Source organism: Vidua macroura, chromosome 5, assembly GCF_024509145.1.
Source record: "Vidua macroura isolate BioBank_ID:100142 chromosome 5, ASM2450914v1, whole genome shotgun sequence".
Taxonomy (NCBI): Eukaryota; Metazoa; Chordata; class Aves; order Passeriformes; family Viduidae; genus Vidua; species Vidua macroura.
The window spans coordinates 7,936,031-7,960,441 of NC_071575.1; the positions used below are offsets into that span (position 1 = coordinate 7,936,031).

Consider the following 24,411-nt stretch of genomic DNA (forward strand, 5'->3'; position numbering starts at 1 on the left):
CCATTAAGGGATTAAAAATTATGAAGGCTTAAAATTTCTTTAAACTGCTTTCAAATTCTTAGTCACTGGGACGTTAAATTATTTTTAAACTGCAGATTTAATGAGGAAAAACACGGAAAAATGAAATCAAGACCCACAGGAAACTTGCTGTATATACTGAGGAGACATTACAATTCAGACGTATTTTATCACTAATTCACAACTTGTCTTAAAACCAAAGAACTGAAAATCTTAGAAAAAAAGAAATCAAGATAAAAATGGTAGATACCTTGAGACAGTGAGGTAGCTAAGCATGCTCCTAAGTCTAAAGCACATAAAACTTAAACTCAGTGCACTGGAAATTCCTAAGTGTTTTGTTTACTATGGTCCATGGTGATAAATATCAATTGCCATTAACACTTCTTATGATAAAGAATCACTGTCAGCTGACACAGATACCAGTTTTCTCTCCTTTTACTGGTAGAATCACACCAACTTATGAGCTTGTAACTAAAACCATCAGGGTGCAGATCTTTTCTTCAAAATACCTGCACCATCTCTGTCCATGAGAACTATTCTGCCACCCCAACTTGTCTCACACCACTGAAATATTTGCTAAACAAACTCTTCCCCCCCCCCCCCCACCTATAATTTCAGAACAACAAAGCTGAGGCAAAGAAAGATACAAATCTGCTAACTTTTGCAAGCTATTTTTGGAAGGTTGGACAAAGAAACTGAAAAGGATGTGATGCTGATTTTAGCTTATGTGCAATATTTGTTTGAAGTCATATTCATGATCCTGAGAAGACATGCTAGATGCTCTCATGCAAACACAGGATTCGATGGGAAGTTTGTTAAGTTTTTTGGCTAAGTGGAGAAAATGGAGGTAAGGAATTCTTTGTGAGAAGTAGTCTTAAGTAAGTAAAATCTTATGAAACAAATGCCAGATTTTCAGCACTATTTTACATATTATTCTGTGGAATTCTAGAGGTGACAGACAGTCAACTCAAAAACTGAAAGTCCGTCTCACATGGGAGAGAGCAGAGGGCACTTGCTGCATATCTGGGCAAACATCTTTGAACCTCACAGATCCATCAACAAGATCAGTGGTGCTCAGAGCCTTTGCAAGATTTTTGTTTCCCGGTTTCTTCCAGGTCTTAACATCTTTTAAAGGACCATGATGACTGAGTGGGTCCAAATACCAGCCTGTGCCAAGCTGGTGGCTGGCTGCAGGTCCAGTCCTCGTGCCCCTTGAGCATTGCCATGGAGTGGGAGGCACAGCTAAGTAAGGTCACCCACTACTGTGAGACTGAAAGGCACAACTGTGCAAAGGTAACCTTTCATCTCATTTTTTAATTTTCATTTTTTCAGTTGTCTGCCCTTCTGAGAATGAGAGAAGGAAAAACAGAAAGGGAATCTTGTTGATGTGCATAAATATCTGCAGGCAGGGATCAGAGCATGGACTGGGCTGTGCTCCATAGCGCCCAGCTACGGGACAAGAGGAAATGTGCAGAAACTGATGCCCGGGAAGTTCATCCTGAACATGAGGAAGAACTTCTTTTCCAGAAGGGTAACAGAACACTGAACAGATTGCCCAGGGAGGCTGTGGAATCTCCTTCTCTGGAGAGATTCAAAAGCCATCTGAACACAATCCTCAATAACGTGCTCTGGCAGAGAAACCAACAGAAAAGATTTCACTCAAAAACTGAACTGTAAATCAACATACGCCACCTTACCTTCCAAATGTTCTGTTGTAACCAGTCCTAGTGCTACCATGAAGGCAATTTTCTAAGGAAAAAATAAATGCATTAGATTTTCTACTCTAATGATCATGGTAAGAAAATAAATAAATAAAATTAGCAATGACAGAATAAACCCAGTAAAAGTATTTTAGAAATATATCTTATTTGAATGCATAGTAATCTAAAGAACTTTAACTGAAGATTTGCTTGAGATATGCCTGGTTCTCCTTGTATGACTATATAAACTCAAGCAGTTCAAAGATGTCTGAAGTCAATGCTAAATGACTACTGATCTTACACAGCACATGACCAATATTCAGTCAATTCAATCAGTTCAATTTCACATTGCTAGCTGGATTGTTACTAAATTCTTTAGTGAAGTAATTTTGTATTATTTTTTACAATCTGGACATGACACACTGCTTTTATTGGATATGAGCAAGCTGTATGAAGTGAAACAAGTATGAACTGTACAACACTAAACAAGACATCAGAAGCATATTGAAAGTCCCCTCCCATTAAAAAAAAAAAACAAAAAACAAAAACCAACCAACCAACCAAAAAAACTCCCAGAATTTTCTCTTCTCAAGTTTTAAAAATAACATCATGTGTATGGATTGTAAAGACATACACTGATCCAATATTTTTCCTCAATGGGAAGTGAACAAACATCTCCCACTGAGACTGGTGAACTAATTTTGCACCTTAGAATCTCATCTAAAATATTACTCAAAACTCTTCTAAACTATATATGCACAAAACATATCTTCATACCAAAAAATCTTCAATACATGCTGATGCAGTGATAGGACAAGTATTAGAGCAGATTCTAAATTTTCTGTCAGTGATTTCTCACTGGAAAATTTTTCCTTGCAGAAAGATTTTGCTGAAGTTTTTATTGCATGTTTTTGATGAAAACTGAAATTACACTGTGTTGTTCCAAGTCCAGACTGAACTGAACTCTTTGTTTTTCAGTCATATTTGTGGTACTTGTGGGACTTTGGGGGCCTCCTCTTTCTGCTGTGCTGAACAATATTGTTGGATTTTCATGAGATTCAATTCCACAGGAGAGACAATCTGACTATGAAACTCAAGCTCTTGGGAAATCCAAGCAAGCAAAGCCCACAGTCCAAGTCTGAGGAAGTGTACAAAGACCATAGGAAGATGCAATTATCATACGTCAAATAAAATGTTTAGGTTTTAAAACATAGTGTTTAAGCAGTAGAAGGTCAAAACATTGTTTCATTCAAAGAGTGTCAGGAGAACACATTTCAACACTTCCAAGTCAAAATTAGTCTGACCTTCTTGTTTTGTGAAAAGCCTGATGATTCAACATTTCGTTTCAGTTCAGGATAAAATCAATTAGTAAGTCACCAGAACTACAATTTCCACTTCAATTCAGACTTTCACTTAGTGAAATTGTGAAAGCAAAATCATCCTCATTTTGTAGATGAAAAGATCTAACTATTGGGTGGGTTGATCAGAATCAGAGGGTTAGGATTGGACATCTCTACTACTCATGCATCTGTGAAAATCCCTTTGTCAAACAGGTGAACTAACACCCACATAAGATAGGAATACTTCCTTTCCACAACCTCAAGAGATTCCTACTCTCCAGGTAGATTAAAAGATGGTGTAGAATTTCCTCACTGGCAATTTAGATATATTCACACTGTATTTCTGCCTTCCATATCTGTGGTAATTACACACAACACTGACTTGTTCATTTGCAAGTCAGACCTTGATATTCACTCCTTACATGCCTAAAACACCAGCCAGGCACAGTGGGGGCCCCACACCTGAAGGAAAAGATGAATATTTGATCCACTGTGCACATCTGAGAAGAAAATTATTCAACTGAGTAGGATTACAAGCTTTACCTCAGCCCCATCAAAAAGTAACAGTGGCAGGATACTTCTCAGCACTGTGAGCAAAAGTAATAACAATATTTAGGGATAGAACTAGGAAGCTGGAGAGGTTAATGTGTGTTTTCTCAATGGAGTGCAGAATTCTTGCATTACCCCAACATTAAACTGTACAGAAAGCACACATTTTCTGATGCTTCACCTGAAATTTGTGTACTGGAATGTTTGCTAAACAATGTCCTCTCTTCATGCTGAAATTGTTTGAATATGTATCTAACTAAATGCAACATACTTGCTTAAAATATGAAGAACCATCACAAGTGGACTTGATAATTATCTCATGAATAAACACAGGAAGCGTTAGCTTTTACAGGGACTTGAAAGATGGTTCCTTTTAAAAAAATCCCAGTACAAGCTGTATTCTTTTGAACAAGCATATTATATTAACAGCCTATTTGTTTTTGTGGGTTTTGCTATTTCACACCCCTGCAGCTCATTGGATTCAACTCAAAATCTGACTTCCACTGCAAAACTTTCTTTTCATTTAATTTCAAATATCACAGGGTCTATTGTTTGTCCTCTGTACAGGAAGTTGCAAAACCAAGACTTCATTTTCCCCAGATTTTCAATCCACGCTTAATACCAGCATTTAGTTCACAATTGCCATGTGTCTCTCTTGTGCTTAGGAAGAATTAGAACACCAGTAACTAAATAACCAGCATTTATGGCAGTAATTTTTCTTTTAGATAAAAACATTTTAGAATTAAAACGTTGCCAGATAGTTTGCTAATATGAATTTTTAAATGATCAAAACTGTTTTGGCAGAATTCTGTTTCTCTCTGTGTTGAACAGAACAGTCTCTTCAAGAAAAAAGAAAATATTAACCCTCCACCAGCCCTAAACAAAACCCCCCCAAATAAATGAACAAAAAACCCATAAAAAAAACAACGTCCAGGGTATTTTCTCCCCGGAGGAGCAGCTCCCTTTTGTAATTTTTCCATATCTTTACAGAACTCATCCTGGTGGGAGAAGGCCCATCACTGGATCCATCACCATTGCTCTCCATCCCCAGCTGCACCCCACTGATGGGACCTCCTCCTCCTCAGTCCATGATCAGCTTCAGGGCTTACCAGCAGAATGACGAAGCTGGGAGCTAAGGACAGGAATTATCCTCACTCTTCTCTTTTGTTCAGGTACACACAGTAACTACACGTGGGATTCCTGATTACTGGTAAGTCTGGTTATTTCTAGTTAGCTCATCTCAAATTGTCAGTGTAATTTGTTAAATCCCAGTCTTTCCCAACTGAGTTCCGTACAGAGCCATACTGGAGTTCCTGCCTCAGTTTTTGGCTTTGAAGATAAATAAAAGTGAAAAGTGCCTTGAGTGCCTATTTTCTTTTTAAAAATACCATGCTGTTTTTGCTTTAAATTTAATCATCTGCTTATAAGCCATGAGTGCTTTTAGAAATACACAATATGTCTTTTCATGAAGCAAAACAAAGGTATTCATAAAAGCATTTCATTTTGTAATTACATGTTCTATTTATGTCATTACATGTATTTATACTAATTATGATGTTAGTTCTAATTACACTAATTGCATAAATACATGATAATCAACTAAAGTTTACTTTCCAAGGACAAAAGAAATTAACTTGAGACCTATTTATGTCTGTGCAACAAATCTATGAAAAGAACTGTCATAGTTTAGGGCACAGTCTCAGCACCCTACCCAGAAAATTGAGGTTTTTGAGACCTCCAGTAAACAGGGTAGGAACAGTGTCTGTGGTAAGAAAAAGGTCATCGAGTTATTCTAGTTAGCAATGTAATGAAAATCTTACATTTTTGAATCCCATAACAAAAGTGTGCCCAGTCCAACTGCCTCCTCCTGCATCTCTCTGAAGGCTTTTATTCATTATTTTTCCATGGGGATAAGATACAGGCAAAGAAAAATTGATGTTTTTTTCCTAGCATTCTGTTTCTAAGCAGGGCCTACTGGTCTTTCTGCCCATAAAGTGCTACAAAATAAAGAAGTCTTTGGAAATACCTGCCTAAACAAAACAGGACTCTACATCCCATCATTCCGTGGTAATGAATATTCATATAAGGGTCAGATTTTAAACTTGGGAGGTTTCCCAAGCATAGTTTTGCAGAGCTTCTACATAGAGCTGTGATATTTTGGGCTAAAATATTTATCCTTAATACTTCTTTAACCATATGAACCTCCTAAAATGGTGAAAAAATTGACCACACTCATGCCTCAAGTCACATAATTTATATTGTAATAATCCTCCTAAACTACAGCTCCAAGGATGCTTTTGTGCTACACATGCATTAGATTAGTGAGGTTTAAGATTTCATAGGAGCTGAGCATTTCCACAAAAGAAGTAGATTCAGTCTGTATAACTTCTCAAACTGCCCTAAAATTACACCTAATATAATATGAACATATCCAGTCAAAACACAAAATGTCTGTTAGAAAGACCCCATTTCTACAAAGAGTTGCAGTTTATATTTCTAGTTTAAATCAAAATTATAATTCCCAAAAGAGATTTAGTCTCATTACCTGCTTTCTACTCTCTTATTCAATTTAAAGGATTTTAATGTATTTCAGACTAGAATCTGTGTACATACGGGAAGACATGTACACAGCAAATGCAGGAAACCATTAATACAATCTAAAAATTGCAAGATTCATTACAAAGAAGATGTTAAAATCTCAGCTTACTAAAGAAATGTTAATTCCACCTCATAGGCAGCCTCTAAATCTTATGCTATATGTTTGATAACATAAAATATCTTAAGCTTGTATACACCTTTCACAAGAAATCCAGCTACAGCCATAGGGTGCCTAGATTATTATGAGACCTTCAGGTATTATGAGACCTCCAAGTCTTACATTTTGTGACAGTGGAAGGTTTGAATGGTGCAAACCAAATTTGTCAGGGCACTCGCTGGCAGAGAAATTACCCTGATTGCAGAGATTGAGAGATGAACAGCTGGCAGACCCATAAGCACAAATAAAGTAATTGCATATGCACAGAGAAGAATGTTTAGATTTGGCCCCCATAATTTAACCATATTGTAGCTCATTTATTAAAAATTAAAAAAAAAAATCACCTCTGGATTTTCCTCCTTTTTCTTTTTGGTAGCAGGCAGTCCCTGAGCTGACTCTTCAGGAGATTTCTTTGTCTCCAGTTTACTTTCTGTCTGGGTTTGGACTTGAGGTTGAATAATGATAACCTAAAAGGCAATGTACAAATAAGAGAATTCACTATATGAAACTGGATTTTTCTGCCTGAAACCTTTGAGTCCTCTTTGAAGGGTTACTTGATACCCTACAAATAAGAAATGTAAGTCACAAGTCAAAAGCATAAAACAACAGGATACCTAGGTTAAGGTCCTAAATCCATACTTAAGTTGCTAAAAATTAATTTTTATTGGTGCATTATGAACCTGCTACAGCCTAAGTCACTTGATCAGTGCCTCTGAAAATTAGGACATTTTCTACTTAGAGGACTTGTGCAGGTGGCTGAGAAACCATGCTTTAGCACTTGTGTTAGTGATTTTAGGGTCTTTCCTTCGATTTTATTTTGTGTACAAGTAGAAGAGATGGGATTACTAAACTTTCAAACCCAGTCTGATCTCAGTCGTAGCAGTGTTTTTTCAAAGTACATGGGGATGGGAAAGAAAGTACTCCTCACGCAACTGAGACCAGACCTCAGTCCTCAGCCTTTACATGTTATAAGCAGTGGATGTCCAGTTTTCTGTAAACTAAACAAACTATATGTTTTTAAAATTAAATTTAGGTCATGTTTAGAAACTATAGGAATTACGACACAGATCTCATTCACACATTTATGGTAGTATATCCAGCTGCTTATATTTAAATGACCACATGAAGATTTACATGGTGTAGGTCACATTATCTAGAAGCTATTAAATGAAAAGGAATGCATTTCTGCCCACAGAACTACATATATGACTTCATACCTATAATCAAAAGGACTGTGGAAGCTTCAAAAGGACTTCCCAAGGACTACTGCCTTCTAAATAAAGATTATTACATTTGAACACTAGGCCTTTTCCAATCTACTTCGTTGCTAATTTTCAATTAATGTCGTTTAAGTGTTAGATACATTATCTCAACTCAGTCACTCTAGAAGATTCAGAGCATCAAAAGGGTTGGTTTTCTGAGCCAGCTGCCATTTTAAGTAAGAGAAAAATAATTTATGTCAAAGAAATGGGGAAGAGATGTCTGCTTTTATTTACCTCAAAAGCCATCCTACATCCTATATATTTTTTTAGCGCTGGCAATAAGATCAAAAGTAGCAGGATCCCAGTAGTAAATTACAGTGAATGTCTGCTTGGTACATTAGCAGCCTGTATGGAATCTATCTCTGGTATAAGAGTGGTGAAGTTCTTGCATTCCAATGCTGAAAAGCAGTACAAAGATGAAAGAAGTAATTCAAAGCTTGAATTTTTTCTTTTTACTGATTCATCTCCTGCTCAGTTCTGAAACCCTGAACTCTCATTTCATTTGGTCTTCCCCTGAAAGAGCAGAAGGGAATCTCTGATTATTTTATGTATTCCCTGGGGTCAGTCAATAAATTGAGTATCACTGTATCATTGAAGAGAGAGTCCATAGGAAATCTGAGCCTGTAATAAAATCAGGGATTTTATTAGTGAGGATTGGCTTAAGGAAAGAGAAGTTAATACGGTCCTGTTAGTATCAGTCTACATAATGATGTGCTTTGTTCCCAGTAAAAAACAGGCTTGCACACAGATAAAACTCTGCTAGCTTATATGTGTCCGTGTAAGAATTTTCCCATTGCTTTCTGATTATTTTCTTTGAGAAGAACCACTGACAACACTGCACAGGGGCTGTGCACTCCCAGGGCAATATTCTGCTCGTGCCTGCAGCACAGTTCCTGCATTTGCTCCCCAAGGAACTCACCTTGCTGTCGGCACTGATGAGAAGCGGCTGCACTTTAATGCTGTCGTTGACCACTGAGACAGCGGCGCTGGTGCTGATGGGAGCTGCATTGCTGGGGGAGGTGGAAATGATGGCATAGGCCACACCAGCACCACTCAGAGGGGATGAAAGAGCTGCAGGCTCGGTGACGCTTTGTGACGGGCTGTTGTGTGTCTGTACATGGCTGACGGTGTTGTTGGCAGTTGGGAGGGCAGGGCTGGGGTTTTTGATGCTCACTATGGTTGCCTTCTGGAAGGTGGGAGGCTGCTTGGAAGGTTGGTCTCTGCACGGGGAGATTGGGAGGCTGTCTGGAATCAGGGTCTTTGGCCTAACCTACAAACAGAGAGTCAGGTGTTATTAGGCATGTGAACAAACTCTGCACACGTGTTCTCCCAGTAGAATCTCTAATTGCATTCACCATGGACCAGGAGCATCTAGAAAAACAGACTGTAGCAACTGCAAGTACCCAACCATTCATTTCCTTGTAGATATATTCCCAGCTCTTCTCAACTGGGTCACTTTGAAGCTCTTAACTCACTGCAATGCTAAACAATAAGTGAGAAGAAAGTCAAATCCTTATTTTGATTAGCCATCCATACAAATGCTAGTCAAGTCATATCCAGTTCTCAGTAGGGATGCATAAGCCAAAGCCTTGGCAAAGAATGGAAAACCCAGATGCAAAAATCTCCTATTCTGAAAGACACGACACTTTTGCTATGATTTAAGGAGCGGGAGCTGAATCTTTAAGTTGTGGGAAGCATTTACAGGGACAGTAAAGTATATGCTGTTGTACTGGTGGATTGGTCAATGAACATCCTCATATGTTTAAGACATGCCATGTCAAATGGAGAGGAGATCAGTCACACAAATCACTTAACTCACAAAAAATAAATAAAATAAAGAGAGGGATACAAGAAACCCACAACCACCAAACATCATATCTTGTTGCAGTAATTAAAGAGCTAACTTACAGCTGTGGGTGGATGCAAGAGGAACTTCCATGAATAGAAGAGGACACTTTGCCCTGCTTTGCAACAGCTGGGGCTGTACCCAGAGCCATGAATGATAGCAGCAATCAATTGTTTTCAGCTAATGTGATGTGTTTCCAGTGGTGTAATTAACATCACCCACTCAACACGGCTCTGCCTTAACAACATGTTAAGTACAGTTCCAGGATTGAAAATAAATAATTTAAAATGCTTCACATGGAGTTAACTTCATTCCCAGCTTATTCGTTAACACAGCCTGATAAAACAGTCAGTTCCCTCTGCGCTTATTTAGTCCTGTCACTTCTTGCACCTTCCATACTGTGAAACAAAATGACAAGTTCTAACAGACAAACAGGGGAAACAGCTGCCTGTGTCACCCGTGCTGGAGTCTACAGGAGCCCTTCAAATGGTTCCAACTTCAATCCTGAGCCTAAATAAGCAGTTTAATGAAAATACAGGGATTTACTGGTATGCAGAAAACCATCTCTCAAGGCTGGCCATCATCCTCTATTGTGTCAAGAAGGAACCATACCATTTTGTCCCCACAGCAAATATTAAAGGCAGTAACACATGTTTCGAGCTCTTTGTGTCTCGATAACTCCTTCTTTGAATAGCAGTAGGACCCCTGTGGAAGCCTCTGAGCCTATTGAAGAAAGGCATCACTGTTGCAATGCACTGGAGAGACGCATCTTAGGCTCTGGGCATTCCTCACAGCTCAGAGTGAGGAAAGAAGCTTTCCCCCATGGTGCTCTGCAGCACTATGTTAATTTGTCCCAGTTCTGTCCCTGCCATTGGCCCGTTGGCCTTCCCTACCCCTTTTACCTTACATGCTCATGTTCTGGTAAGTTCTCCCTTCCCTGTCTTCCCATTGGTTTGTATAACCCCACCTATCCACCCTGGCATTCCCTATTAATCCCTTCCCTGTGTACTACCCTTGAACCCTAGGTTCATTAGATCCCTGATGCTCTTCTCTATCCCCTTTCCTGGTATTTATACCCTGGACCCTCCTTCGTTCCCCGTCTTTGGCCCCTGGACCTCTTCAGCGTTGCCTGAAATAAAGCACGTTGGAACTCCATGCCTGGATCCTCCCGTGTCTTCAGTGCTGAGCTGCTGCGTGCGTCTCTGTGTGTGTGTGTGTGTGTGTGTGTCTGTCAGTCTGTCTGTGTCTGTCTGTGTGTGTGTGTCTGTCTATGTGTCTGTGTGTGTGTGTCTGTCTGTGTCTGTGTGTGTGTCTGTGTGTGTCTGTGTGTCTGTCTGTCTGTCTGTGTCTGTGTCTGTGAGTGTGTCTGTGTGTTTGTGTGTGTCTGTATGTATGTCTGTCTGTCTGTGAGTGTGTCTGTGTGTGTGTGTCTGTGTTTGTGTGTGTGGCTGTGTGTCTGTGTCTCTGTGTTTGTCTGTGTGTCTTTGTGTCTGTCTGTCTGTGTGTCTGTGTGTGTGTGTCTGTCTGTCTGTCTGTGTATGTCTGTGTGTGTCTGTGTCTGTGTGTGTGTGTGTGTGTGTCTGTCTGTCTGTCTGTCTGTCTGTCTGTGTGCTGGTGCTCTCATGGCTCCTGCCCGTTGGCACAAGACACTCTCGGGGAAGGTTGTGTCCTTGTGTCCAACACCACCGCGGACTGCAACAGCTCCCTACACCCATGAGCAGTGCAAAACTAGTATCAGAGGCACAGTCCTGCTTGGGACATTCACATTTCTAGCAGTCATGGTAGGTGGAAAGGTGAAGAGGAGGTTTGCCCAAGGTCCTGCAGACTAGTGCAGAAGCCACTGTGTTCAGCTCACAACTTCGGGGTGACACTGGAAAGCCTCAGAGACCTGCTGTGAAATGATGCAAAACTACACAGAACTCCAACGAACCATAGCCAAAATACCCTGACTGTAACTGAAGGGTTCTTTGCTCATGTTCTTTATGCAATCACTTTGTGTAACAATTATCTGACTGGTTTAGTTAAGATACCAGACTTTGGCCAAACAGTTTTAGGGAGGACTCTGTAATTAGCTCCATATCCATGATTAGTTAATGGTCTTATTTTCAAAAGTAGTGCACAAAGCACTGGTTTAAACCCATCAGTTCAGGAGTTTCTCTAGCCAAAAACTGTCATGTAGTCTACCAGGATCTACTGTATCTGTCACTCTTAAATGCACTTCTATATTTAAACAAAAGTCTGATTAAAACTAAATGCCTATATACATCCCAGCTATATAATTATCTTTTCTACTGCATGATGTAATACCTCAGTGAATCCTACACACACCCATAATACACATCCTGCAAGTTATGGATGAACACATATTCACTGTAAAATAAGCTCTTCCTGCACAGATAATTAAACAAACTTAATTTTCCAAAATACTAAATTCTTTATAAAGTGCTGCATACTGAAATTATCTGATAGGATGTACCAAACTGGTACATCACAGAGCATATGTTGAGCACTTTCTGCCACCATGTGATACAGAAGAGGGATAGCTGTTTTCATGGACTAAGCCTCTGAAAACTCCCTGCCAAGTTTACCTAACCTTGGGAGACCATATTTATTTGCAATTACAGAACATTAAAAAGGGTTGGCTACAGAAACAAAAGTTTCAGGTACTCCTGAGTTAAAGTTACAATAATTTAAAGTGAAAATAAGATTTATTTCAAGGACCTGGCAAGTGTGAATCCAAAACAGAAAGCAAACGTAGAAGCCCCTTCTGCTCCAACACCAATGAATGTTCCCCTCAGAATATAAACACTAAGCGTAAACATTTAATAAACAACTACATGAAAGACCTTTGGCAGAGTGTCACCTAAAATCCCAAACTGCTACAGTTATTTGTGGAGATAAATGGTATCAGCTAGGAAGAAGATAAAAAAAAAAGAAGGAAAAAGGCAGCATAAATTCCTTTCCCTCATGTCAAAACTGTAGCTTAAATTTGGGAAATGAAAGGGGGACAGTGGCACTAGCAAAAGTTTGGAAGCTGGCAATCACTGAAGAAGAGGTAGAATAAAACTAGGGCAGGACAGGGACTGCACTGCACACACACAGTATCAAAAAGTAATTTTCTACTGAAAGTAGCACAGGTTGGATGACACCAGTCTCTGTGACAGGAGTTACAGAAATAAAAGGCACCAAAGTTGAGCAAAAGAGAAGAAAAGAGAAAGAAAAAGAGATAGCATGTATGTTACCAAAAGAATACTTCAACTCTTGGCAAGCGCTGCAAGTAACAATTCTCCTGTAGCTCAACACTCCTTTCCCCAAGTATCTTTCATTTAACTTCTGGCAGCTGTCAAAAGAGAAAGTGATACTACCAGGGCTCCAAATGCAGACGAGAGAGCTATTTCTTGAATATAATTTTTTCCTAAACCTGTGTTGTTCTTGAGTTTCCTCAATACCCAGAATAACAGAAACATTTCATTTCCTTTCCTGAGGCAATGTTCAGACTGGTACTTCTCAGATGTGCATTTTCCAATGTTATATTCTCCAATCTGAGCACCCACTAGGTGGCAGCTGCCTGCTTTTCAGACACAGAAATAAGAGAGCGCCCGATCCTGTGGGATGTACAGAGTGCTCTTTTGTTCAACAACTTCTAATTTAATATATTTTAAAGAGATTCAGATCAGGAAAGAATCAGCTCCCGTGACTAACATGACTTCTTGTATATCCCATATTATTAAGCTCCATCCAGATGTCCCTATATGAAGCTCACAGGCTTCCATTTCACCAAAATGCCATTCAAGCTCTCAAGAGCACAAATTGCTGAATAGTGCAGAGGTGAATGAATTGCTGAGTGGTGGAGGTGGGAGAGCCTGACGTGCGTCACCGCTGACACAGGAAAATGTGATCACGGGCAATCTATATCCTGGGGAATTTCTTCCCATTGAGTTGCTGATGGGAGCTGACTCCTGGGTGCCTGGGACAAAGGGGGAACTCTGGTTTTTTGGAAGTTTTCCCTTGGGGGGCTGGGTGCAGTTCCTGGTCCTCTCTCTGTATTTTCGGAGGAGGATGATCAGAACCGCTGCTTTTGAGGAAAGGAGTTTCACTGCTGCTGCCGGAGCTGCTGCTTCTGCTGTGGGTTAAGCCTCTGCTCGTGAGAACAGCCACTGAACTGGGACCTTATTAACACCCACCTCATCAAAAAACAGACCTACCCTGTCTGCTCAGGTGCCCGGGATCCTGAGCTCGGCTCTCCCTGCCCTGCTGGGAGCCCCTCACCCTCTGCCTGCCGAGACATCCTGCTGACCCAGCTTGCTGCTTTCCAAAAGTCCTGCTGGGGCACCGGGAATTGGCTGTCCCAGGGCTGGTGAAGCAAGGCCTCTCCTCCACCCCTCACCTCCTTGGGACAGAGCCGCCATGGCTCCCCGAGCCCGCCCCACAGCGCTCCCTGCAGCCGCGGGGAAATCACCGCACCCGCCCTGCCCGCCGGGAGCCAGCAGCGCCCCTGCCGGCCGTGCCCGGAACTGCAGCGCAGGGAAAGCGCCGCGGCCGAAGGGCTGGGACTGGGCTCCGGGCTCTGTTTGTTGTTAACGCCAAAGTTGTTGTTGTTTGTTTGGTTGTTTTATTAGACACACTAGTAAAGAGCTGTTATTCCTATTCCCGTATCTTTGCCTGAGAGCCCCTCGATTTCCCGATTCTAATAATCTGGAGGGAGGGGGTTTACATTCTCCATTCCAAGGGAGGCTTTTTCTGCCTTCCCTAGCAGACACCTCTCTTGTAAACCAGGACAATCCCAACAGGTGAGCCACTCACCTGCTGTAGTAAAGAAAAATAAGGTAAGAAAGAAATCCTCTTACAAAATAAGTCCTCAAGATCCAACCTATACAGGTATGGGGAAAAAGGAGAAAGGAAATTCACATAGCTCCTCCAATCTCTGTGGGCAATCCTATGTAGTCCTAAAGGACAGGATTTAATTAGAACAGTTGCATCTGTGAAGATCTGCAGGTGATATGAGAATTGTTAAGGGCATTTCTGGTAAATGTGTTCTCCCTCAGGCCTAGGAAAGAAGGGAAATTAACACAGTGTACTTCAGTTACAAACCCAAAAGGGATCACTGTGATTCTCCAGTTCACAGGCTGGCCATATAATTCTCCAAGAAACTGAAAACTGATTTTAAAAGAAAATACTAAAGACTTCTTAATGATGAGCTCCAGTAAATTGTTAAAATGGGGGTTTTTTTATGCTTGTGACTGGCATTTTATAGCAAGGTTGCATTTGCCTAACTTCAGCTTCCAGTCCCTGGATCTTGTTACAGCTTTGTCAGCAACACTGAGGAGCCCTCCCCTTCCCCTGTATCAGATATCAGCTGGATCATGCTCAGCATCCATCAGCCCTTCATACTAGCAGGGCCGATCTGTATGAAAGTTTTTCAGCTCAACACAATATCACATTGCCTTTGAGAGAAAGACCATTATTCACACTTTATTTTCACTTCACCCTTGTACTCAGAGCTTGAAAACAAAAACTCAAAATGGATTTGGCACAATTCATATGTCACAGAGGCAAAGTGCTGGGAGCAGCAGCCAGAGCTTTCATTCTTGAAAACTGTAGAGGATTACACAGAAAACATTAGCAATGGCTGATAAAATGAGTGCAATATGGGGTAATCATATCCTTCACCAGAATGAACAGATGCACACTGACTTCAGTAAAGCTGTGTTTATTTATGCCAGCTGAGGACTGACTCCCTCCCTCTTCTTTTTTGATCAGTAAAAATTAGGCACAAATTTTTTTCTCCTTAAATTTACAGCAATGACACTCCCTAAAATCCAGGTTGCCCCACTCACTCAAATACAAGTATTTGCAGCTGGGTTCATTTTTAGTTCCTTTTCCAATAAGCTCCTATTATCGTCAGCCTGGTCTAAGACCACTGTCAAAATAAACATAGTTTATTTTCTTCCCACAGGGAAGATTTCTTTATTTTCTTCCTTCCCCTTGATGGGGCTACATAAAAAAAGAAGTTACTCTTCATTGTAGAAAGCCCAGGCAAGATGATCCAGAATGAGTGAATCCCATGTTCACATACAAGTTAACCCTCTCTTTAGCATATCCCTGGAATATTAGCCTGTGAACCTACAGAAGGATATTGTGAAATGCAGGGCAAAACTCAAGGAGCAGCTCCAGCACACATTTTCAATCCTGTTACTCTGGATGGAGCATACCAGGGAAGAAACCTTAATCTGATCAAAACCAATAGCAAAATTGAGCAGACCTCAGCAAGGCCAGAACTGCAACACACCCCTCGAAACAAACCCTGGTCTCAGTTTCCACGCAACACAACCCAGGAGTCACTCAGCAGTATTTTCACATGTGTTCAAATTGCACACACTCGATCAGGCATCTCCCACGTGCTGTGTACCTGCCATGATTTGGTATTTCAGTTGTTAGTCATGGACAGCTAACTTAAGTGAAAAGGTGACATGCAGCTAATAGAACTCCTCGGCAGATTTTAAGAAGAGAAATCAATCTAATTTAGTTTTTCTTCTCCTTCATCTTTGCTTGATACTACAGAAATGGATGTTTTGCTGAGAAGGATGTTTGAGTGGGAATCTGCCAGCTCTGCTTTTTGTGGATGTTGGCATAAGGCAGTCAGGTGGGAGTTCTTTATTAAAAATGTTATCAATGTTTTGAACACTGGGTTGGTTTTACATGGTTTGATTTTTTGGTGAGGAGGGAAGGAGCCAGCCACAGAAGTGATTTTTCTGTGGGAAGCTGCTAGAAGCTTCCTGCATGCCTGGCAAAACCAATTGCAGGCTGGCTCTGAAAACAGACATGCTGCTAAGCCAATTGATGTAGTTAGTAATGCCTCTGTGATGACATATTTAAGAAAGAAAAAGCATGTACAATTCCTCTTTTTTCTTTCGAGGTGTAGGGAGGCGGCCGCCCCGGCTCGGTTGTTGGGGGCCATCCCGGCACTGGGAGCGGCCACACGGCCGGGGCCTGGGAGCGGCCACGGCTTGCAGTGAATTCTGCTTGCTCAGCCACTTTTAGCCAGCCATGCTGCGAACAGAAGAGCAAAAGTGGCGGCAGTAGTTTCTCCTTTTTGGTGCCCTGCATGAAGAGAGGCGCTGAATGGTGCCACCTATTGTAAAATTGCGGCAGACCCCAACTGCAGGGAAGAAATGATGATGTCTGGCTCCAGATCAGAAGGCTGAAGGATAACTTTATTAAAACTATACTATATTACATTAATGTACTATTTAGAGAGATACTATATTCTTCTACATACTTACTTCTTACTTACCTGTCTAACTACTTGTGACTCTGCTGAGAGTCCAAGCCACAGCTGGATCTGATTGGTCACTGAACCCAAACAACCTTCACCAGAATCCAATCCAGCAACCACTTCAGGTAAACAATCCCCATAGCACATTCCACATGGGGGAAACAAAGGAACAGAGATAAAGATTGTTTTCTCTTCTCTCTGTGCTTCTCCTGAGAGACAGAATTATGTCTCTCTGTCCAGAGAATGTGAATGTCACAGCTACACCCACGTGGCGGTGGTGAGTATCACGGGACCGGCAGCAAGTGACTCCCCAGTGTGGAGCCCAGACAGAATCAACCTTTCAGAGCTGCAAAACCCTGTAAGACCTTTTCAATTGGTAGAACTTGAAAACAAATGAACCTATGGACACCAATTCTCTCCCAAGTCAGAGGAAAAGGTGAACATGGTGACATTAAGGTTAGTGAAAAGGTGGGGGGAGGAGGTGCTCTGGACCTTGGAGCTGAAATTCTTCTGCAAGCTGAGGTGAGGACCATAATACAACAAATTGTTTTCCCTGTAATTCATGAAGTGCATGGGGGGATGTGGAGCTCTACCCTCAGCCTGTGAGAAAAGGTGCTCATGCTGTAGCACGTGGATGCTAAAAAGCTGTAATTTAGTGGGAAATTTGAACGGAGAGAGAGAAGATAGAGAAAGAGTATCCTTACTTCCAAACTAGAACAAGTCATCCTTAAAAAATGACCCATGACCCATGCCATGTAGTTCTGGAAGACTATTTTGCTAGTGGGAGGGACTCAGGGTACAGCAGGTCGGGTAGGACTGCCACTCATGAAAATTAGAACCACATTGGAGAAGTTCACAGAGAACTGTCTCCCGTGGAAAGGACCCCACGACATAACAGAAGAGACTCCTCTCCCTAAGCGAACTGAAGAAAGATTTTTAGAAGTGACAAACAGACTAAAAATCCCATGTTTTGTCTTCCTGTGCTGTCGGTGGGAAGGAAAGAAGGCTGGGAGGGAAAAGGTGTTATAGAGGTTTATTTTAATTCTCATTATCCTCTTTTAATTATGTTAATAATTTTTTCTTTATACCTTTTAACTTCTGAGCCTGTTTTGCCCTTGAAGTGTTTTCACCTAATCCTTTCCTCACCCCAAAATCAAAAGCCTATTGTTTTTTCTTTCCCCCTCCTCTGCCAACTATAGCAGAGGAGAGTGGGTAAATGGTTTTTCACAGGTGCGTAGCTTCTAGCCAGTGTCAAACCCTGACAAACATAAAACTGTATTTTCACGGGAACTTGACTGACTTTTGCTAATGGATTTTGTATTTTCTGCCTATATTTTCCGGTTTGGCACTGCCACTATAGAATTGATGATTCATTAAGTGTCTCTTTTCCATTTGCAAAGGGGGAAAACTACCAGTAAACCAGCAAATAAAAATCAATATTGTGCAAAAAATTAAGAAGTAGAGGTTGAAGTTGACAAGGATTTCTGCTTTTTTTTTTTTTTTTACCTTCTGCACAATGATTCTGTCCTTGATCATACAGTTATCTTTGTGCCTCTGAGGAAAAATTTAATCCTTATTGTTTAGGATTACAATGGAAATATAAAAGATAGACTGTGATTATACACACCAGTCAATTTCTTACTTCCATTTCCACTCTTCAGCATTACAGGTTAGCTTGTTTCTCTCACAGATACTCACCTATGGTTAACTTCCTTCAATTTAAAGTGTCCATGTAGGCACAAATGAGAGAAGACCTGTCAGCTTTCCTCCTGTCCACATACTTCCTTAAGCAAGCTCTGAACTAATCCACACAGCTGGCATTCACTGGACTCAAAATCTGGTGTCACATTAAAGACCATGGATATCACTGCTTTGTACTGTCCATCACTTTAAGAGCTTTTCCTGCTTCTCAGTAACAATAACATCACATTATGGTGATTTGACCAGCTCCAAGTAGCCAAAATCAAAAAAGAAAGACAAAAATAATAATAAAAGTAAGCACAAAAATAATTTCTGCCTACTGAGAGCTTTCCTCTGATGGAAGCACACAAAATGCTGAGAAGCCAGGAGATGAAAATGAAGGGTCAGACAGCAGCATGGCTATTTTCTCCAAGCCTTTACTGAAGTCATGCAAACAAAGAAAGCTATCTTGTCCACCTGTTACTCACCCAGAGTTCTAATGCAAGCTTATACAACTGGCCTTGAGACTCAGAGACACAGCATAGTCCAGATGCAGGCCAGACATGGATTGGAATTCACACCTTTCACATAGATAGAAATGGCATCAGTGGAGAGAGGGGAAATTTCTTACCCTCTCATTTGCTGCTACTCTGCAAAGCAGCATTTGACATGGAATAATGTAAGAGCTTTCAACTGGGAAAAAGGTACCATGCCAGGTATAAAAAATGGCTTGAGTGTTTCCGGAGGTTTTCATGGATACTTAAGAATTCTGTGTGCAGACTGTCTTGGAGAGCTGACTTCTATGGAGGTTGTTTTCAAAGTGCTTACAACACTGATCAGATCTGAAGGTCTCAGGCATGTTGGGGTTAGGGTTGCTTCTCCTTTCTACCATTCTAGATCAGTTCTCTTGTTAAAAACTGAAAACTGACACTGATAGAAAGGCAGAGGAAACAGATGGAAGTCCTCTGGAAGAGGTGCATTTGACCTACCCTACCCGTGATCTACCCTACACATTCATCCTTGACCTTACTGTAGAAGATTGGATTTCTTGCCACTTCCAAACCCTGTCATGCTACCATCCACAAGGAATGTTCTTATGACACTACTTTAGTCACACCTTCACTGTCTTGGCTGCACAGCAGCAGTGTAAAATACCTACCTTGAAGGTGCTACAGCAAGCTACTGCCTGTCTCAGCAGCACAGGCAACCTACCAAACCCATCCACTAGTGTGGAACTGAGACAGACTCTCACAGACTCTTCAATAAAGTACTATATTTCCATCCCAATCTTCAAAGCTCTCCCTATAAAGACTTAATATGAAAGGCCAAGCTGGCCACGTGTCCCTGGTGCAGGGAGTCCCTATAACAAGGCTGAGGCAGCTGTCTCAAACTTCTTCTCTAAGAATTAGGAGCACACTCATCAATTTCTACACTATATGTTTTCTATAGTGTCATGCAATTAATAGTAGCATGACCATTAAAAAGAATCAAATTGATTAAAAAAAACCCTTAAGCAGAGCTGTCAGCTGCATGTGCTTCTTCCCAAAGGAAAAGAGAAGAAATAGCTTATATCAGATGTTCATCTTGGTGCTTAACACATTACCAGAAGGTGCTTCAAGTACAGTGACAAGCACAGTAGAAGAGCTTATATGCAATAAAACAGATTAATAACTACATTTATAAAGGGCTACTTTTTCAGTCAGGCCTCTGCAAACTTTTTATAAAAAGTAATTTTGCTTGTTTTCTGCATGCATACAATGAATATTAAATACTGTTGCTTGGTTGCTTACCGCACTGATTAAGTTACCTTCAATTAGATCCTCCCTCTTCTCCTCCAGTAGCATTCCAACACATTCCCCTGGAAGTGCTGACAGTTATATAGCAGAACGTTTCACAACATCCCTTAGGTTATTATAATCCTTTCCCCCTGATATTGTAAAAACAACTTTATCCAATTCCACTATTCCTTTCTTGTCTCTCTACTGCACAATTCTGTATAACTTTTTATACAAATATGTATGCCTGTGAGTTTCTTTTCTATTTTCTTGAAATACTGACTTGCATTTAGTAATGCTTTCCAATGGTATTAATGGCTACATTACACTTAAAAAAGATGGGTTTTTTTAAACTCATGATGCAATCAGAGAGAGACTTTGCCACAGACCAACCTATTTCTTCTATAGTACACAGTGGCATCCCAAAACTTAATTCTGTCTCTAGGAATTGTTTTCCTTTCAAAAAATCTTCCAGAAGCCCTACCACCAAGGAAGCCAGGAGCAGTATCGAGGTTTGGTACACATATGAAGAGAAGCAGCAATTACCAGTAGAAATGCGCTTATGAGAACTATGACATAAATTTTTTAAAGGAGACTGTGTTTTTTTAACATTTGGGAACACATGGAGACTCTGGCTGGGCTCACATGGTACCCAGTGAAGAATAAACGCACACCAAGATAACAGAGCTTGTCCCAAGGCAGCCCAGCAATCACACTTAGACCCTACTGAATTACACATGTTAAAGTGTCTTGGTTTGAAAAGAGAAGTGTCTGCTAAGGAAGGCAGGACCCTCCCCTGAAATGGAAAATGTAAAACCCTCCCTCTGAATTGCTATAATTTTGAAATTAAGGGGGCTTTCAGGCAAAGATATGGGAGCAGGAATAACAGTTCTTTATTAGGGACGAAAATGAAAAAAAAAAAACAAACCAAAACAATGCAGTAACACAAAACAACACTGACAAGAGTCAGAATACAACCTGACACCCTGTGGGTCAGGGTGTTGGTAGCAGTCCCATTCAGTGGTGGCTGCAGTCCTCCTGCAGTGTCAGCTGTGGTTCTGTTGGAGCTGTGACCCTGTAGAAGGGTGGAGTTTTCCTCTGAAAATCCAGTGGTGGTGTAGATGGGCCTGGTTTTCCTCAGAATCCATTGGGAAAAGGCTACTTCTCTGGGAATCCAGTGGAAAAGGCTGCCGCAGTCTTCCAAATAGCTGATTATATCCAGTTGGGAATGCTTGGCTCCTCCCCCTGGGCAGAGCCTCTCACAATGGGATGATGTAATATTATCAGTCATGCAGTGGGACTCACTGGCCCATTAACAGAAGATATTTCCCCCAAGGGAGGATGGGTTGTGGAAGAGATAAAGAAAACTGTCCAATTAACAGAAGATAACTGCCCCATCAGATAGGAATAGAAGAGACACATGCAGTTCCAACCTAAGACATTTGTGAGTTGATTGAAGCATACATATTTCACCTAAGGCCCTTTGAGTACCTGTTTGTTTTCACCACTAACCTGTGTGATCCCTCCAGTGCAGACACTGCTCTGCTCTAAGCAGCAGTGTCATGAGCAAAGCCATCCCAAACTGTGCCTTCAACCAGCACTGGAAAGATAGGTGGGGGAAATAATCTGATTTAACTGCCATTCAAATGTCACAGTCTCTCCATTAATTTGAATGAGGATTGGACTAGGCCCAAATTACTGACAATAAAACAGGGGATTTATTTTAATATTTTACCTTTTCATTTAAAATCTTCCTGTTGAAGAACAGAAAATCACATTTCACATGTACCTCCAGGTGGCTACAGTGCAACTTATATTTGTTTGTAAACCAGTTCAAAATAAACAGAATATTTGCACTGCAGCTGGATACTGGAACTCAATCTGATGGAATGCCACCACACAATCTCCTTAGAGCAGATTGTACCATAAAGAAGGGGAATAGCTCCAGAGTACCACAGTGTTTAAGTAGAGGATCTCTAGGATTTTCTTCTTAGAGTGCAGTGGAGAGTGTGCTGTTTCAAAGCATCTTACTCAGCTGGACACCTCAAAGACCAAAGTAAGAAGAGAAAAGCTATCTGGAATTAGCTTCTCAAACATCACAGCTCACTTATTTGATGAAAGCAAAAATACTTTCATATTTAGGGAAAAAAAAACAACCAACCAACCAAACAAAAAAAAATCCCAAATGAAGAAAGAAAACCCAAAAAACGCACAAATGTCTGCCAAAGATGCTTGTTTTGGCAAATAATGAATGCCTAAAATATTGTTTGTATTGTGCAAAGAACTTGTAAGTAATGTTTGTTTGCTCACCACTTAATTAGCAGTTCTAAGTGATGGGATTTTGCTGCCATTTGTGAATGTGCAAATTTTGAAACTTCATTTCCCAGATGGAAAAGCTTCCAGGGGGTCATATCATAAACCCATTCAAATGAACAGAACAAATGACAAGTATCTGTACTAATGTGGAAAATGAGGGAGCTGTATACATTATTTTATGTAACTCTTGTTAAATGTCTCGGTTTACTTGTGTGGTATGTCTTTGCTTGACTGCATAGGGGTAAATCAAAAGAGGCTATCAAGATGAGGAGCACCAAAGTCTCAGATATGTCAAACTCCTTTAGACATGATGAGGCCTCAAAATGGAGGAGTCCCCTCTTTCTATCCAGCCATCGTGGTAATATTTATGCCTACCCATAAATCTAAAGGGAATCTGAATCCCAAAGAAATAATGAGACTGGCCAAAAGGAGAAATGTCAGGGAGCAGTTGGTGTGCTGCCAGGAATGCAGATACTGACTTAGATTTTTTTCCAGTTATCTACATGCAGCTGAGACAGAAGTGTAATCTGTCCACCTTAGAGGAAAGGCACTCCCAGACAATGATTCACATATAAGTAGGATCCTAAAATGGCAGGAATCCCAAAAAGGCTCCGCCCAGGCCTTCCACTCCTCCACATACCTGCAGAGAAGCAGCATACACAGCCCAAAATATTAGGTGAGTGCAACTGCACCTGCCACTGCACTTGCACCAGCTACACCTGGACTCACCTGCTTGAGTAAACAGACACAGCTGCTGGAGCACAGGAGCCTTTGCTGCTCTGGTTCCATCACTACAGGACTCCACACACTTCACTGTCACAACTAGACTTGGCAGAGATGGAGATTGAGGAAGGTTCCATCCCTTTCAGAACAAGACTGAGCCATAGATAACATCTGAGTCTGGACACAGCACTGCTTTCATTCCCTGTGAAATACTCCAAATTCTTGGTAGAGGAGTGATGAATATGGTTCTGCTGTCACAGTAATTTGCTGTTACATGGGCAAACACAGTAAAGGTTTTAGGAGGTGCCAAACCCAGCTGGACTAGAATGGCAGGATTGTGCCAGTAACTCAGAGCAAGGTATGAGGCCTTGCCTGTCACCCACGGGGACAAAAGGAGGTTAGTGGCCACCCTGGTCTGTGACCAAGTCTGATGAATAAAAGCTGAGGACATGGACTGTGACTGGATTTAATTCTGCATGATTTCCAGCTCCTACTGGAAGATAATATACACCTCTTAATTTCCAAAATAATTTTTTATTAGGTGCTTGTTTTCACAACACTACAAGGAAGAAGGAGGAGATGTTTTTTACCATAACACCTGTTATGTATATGGTACCACATGCCTTGCTTCCTGGAATTTTTATATTTCCATCTGAAGTTTCCAGTTTTGCTGGAGCAGAGCAGTGACTATGCACTCACCCTACAGCTCTTACAAAGGACAGCCTTCACAGTGACACAGTGCTGCAGGCTTACAGTGGCTTCCCAGGTCACCTGCATCCAGTTGTACCTGGGCAATGACAGCTTTGGTCCATGGCTATATTAAGTCTGTTTGCAAGACATCTGACTAATTAGAAGCCAAACATTCCACTTGTAGATGAAAACCTGGTATCTCTGATGACACTGAGCACAAAGGAGGGATGTTTGATGGATGGAGGAGTTCCCCACTGGAATCTGTATGGAAATTTTAAACTTCTCTGTGAGCTTGGAGAGGGAGAGGAACATATGGACCATGAAGCAGCATAAAGGAGGACTGGCATGTAAATAGGACAGGCTGTTGCTGAAGAAGCTGGCCCACTGTGGGCCTGTAAAAAAGCCAGAAAAAACTCAGGGCATAAGACATACCCCTGATAATGTGGTCTTACATACAGCTGCCTACTTAATTTCTAGTTTT

The 24,411-nt window shown here is 41.1% G+C and overlaps 1 protein-coding gene across 2 annotated transcripts in view; it reads right to left on the reverse strand.

Moving 5' to 3' along the window:
* The window catches only part of PHF21B (PHD finger protein 21B), a 161,461-nt gene that overhangs the window by 19,563 nt on the left and 117,487 nt on the right, over window positions 1-24,411 (reverse strand). For both annotated transcript variants that reach the window (XM_053977790.1, XM_053977789.1), the window contains 3 exons: window positions 8,544-8,894; window positions 6,707-6,829; window positions 1,716-1,767 (listed from right to left, as the gene is read on the reverse strand). In XM_053977790.1, coding sequence (XP_053833765.1) covers window positions 1,716-1,767; window positions 6,707-6,829; window positions 8,544-8,894 — 526 coding nt within the window. The remainder of the gene's footprint in view (window positions 1-1,715; window positions 1,768-6,706; window positions 6,830-8,543; window positions 8,895-24,411) is intronic.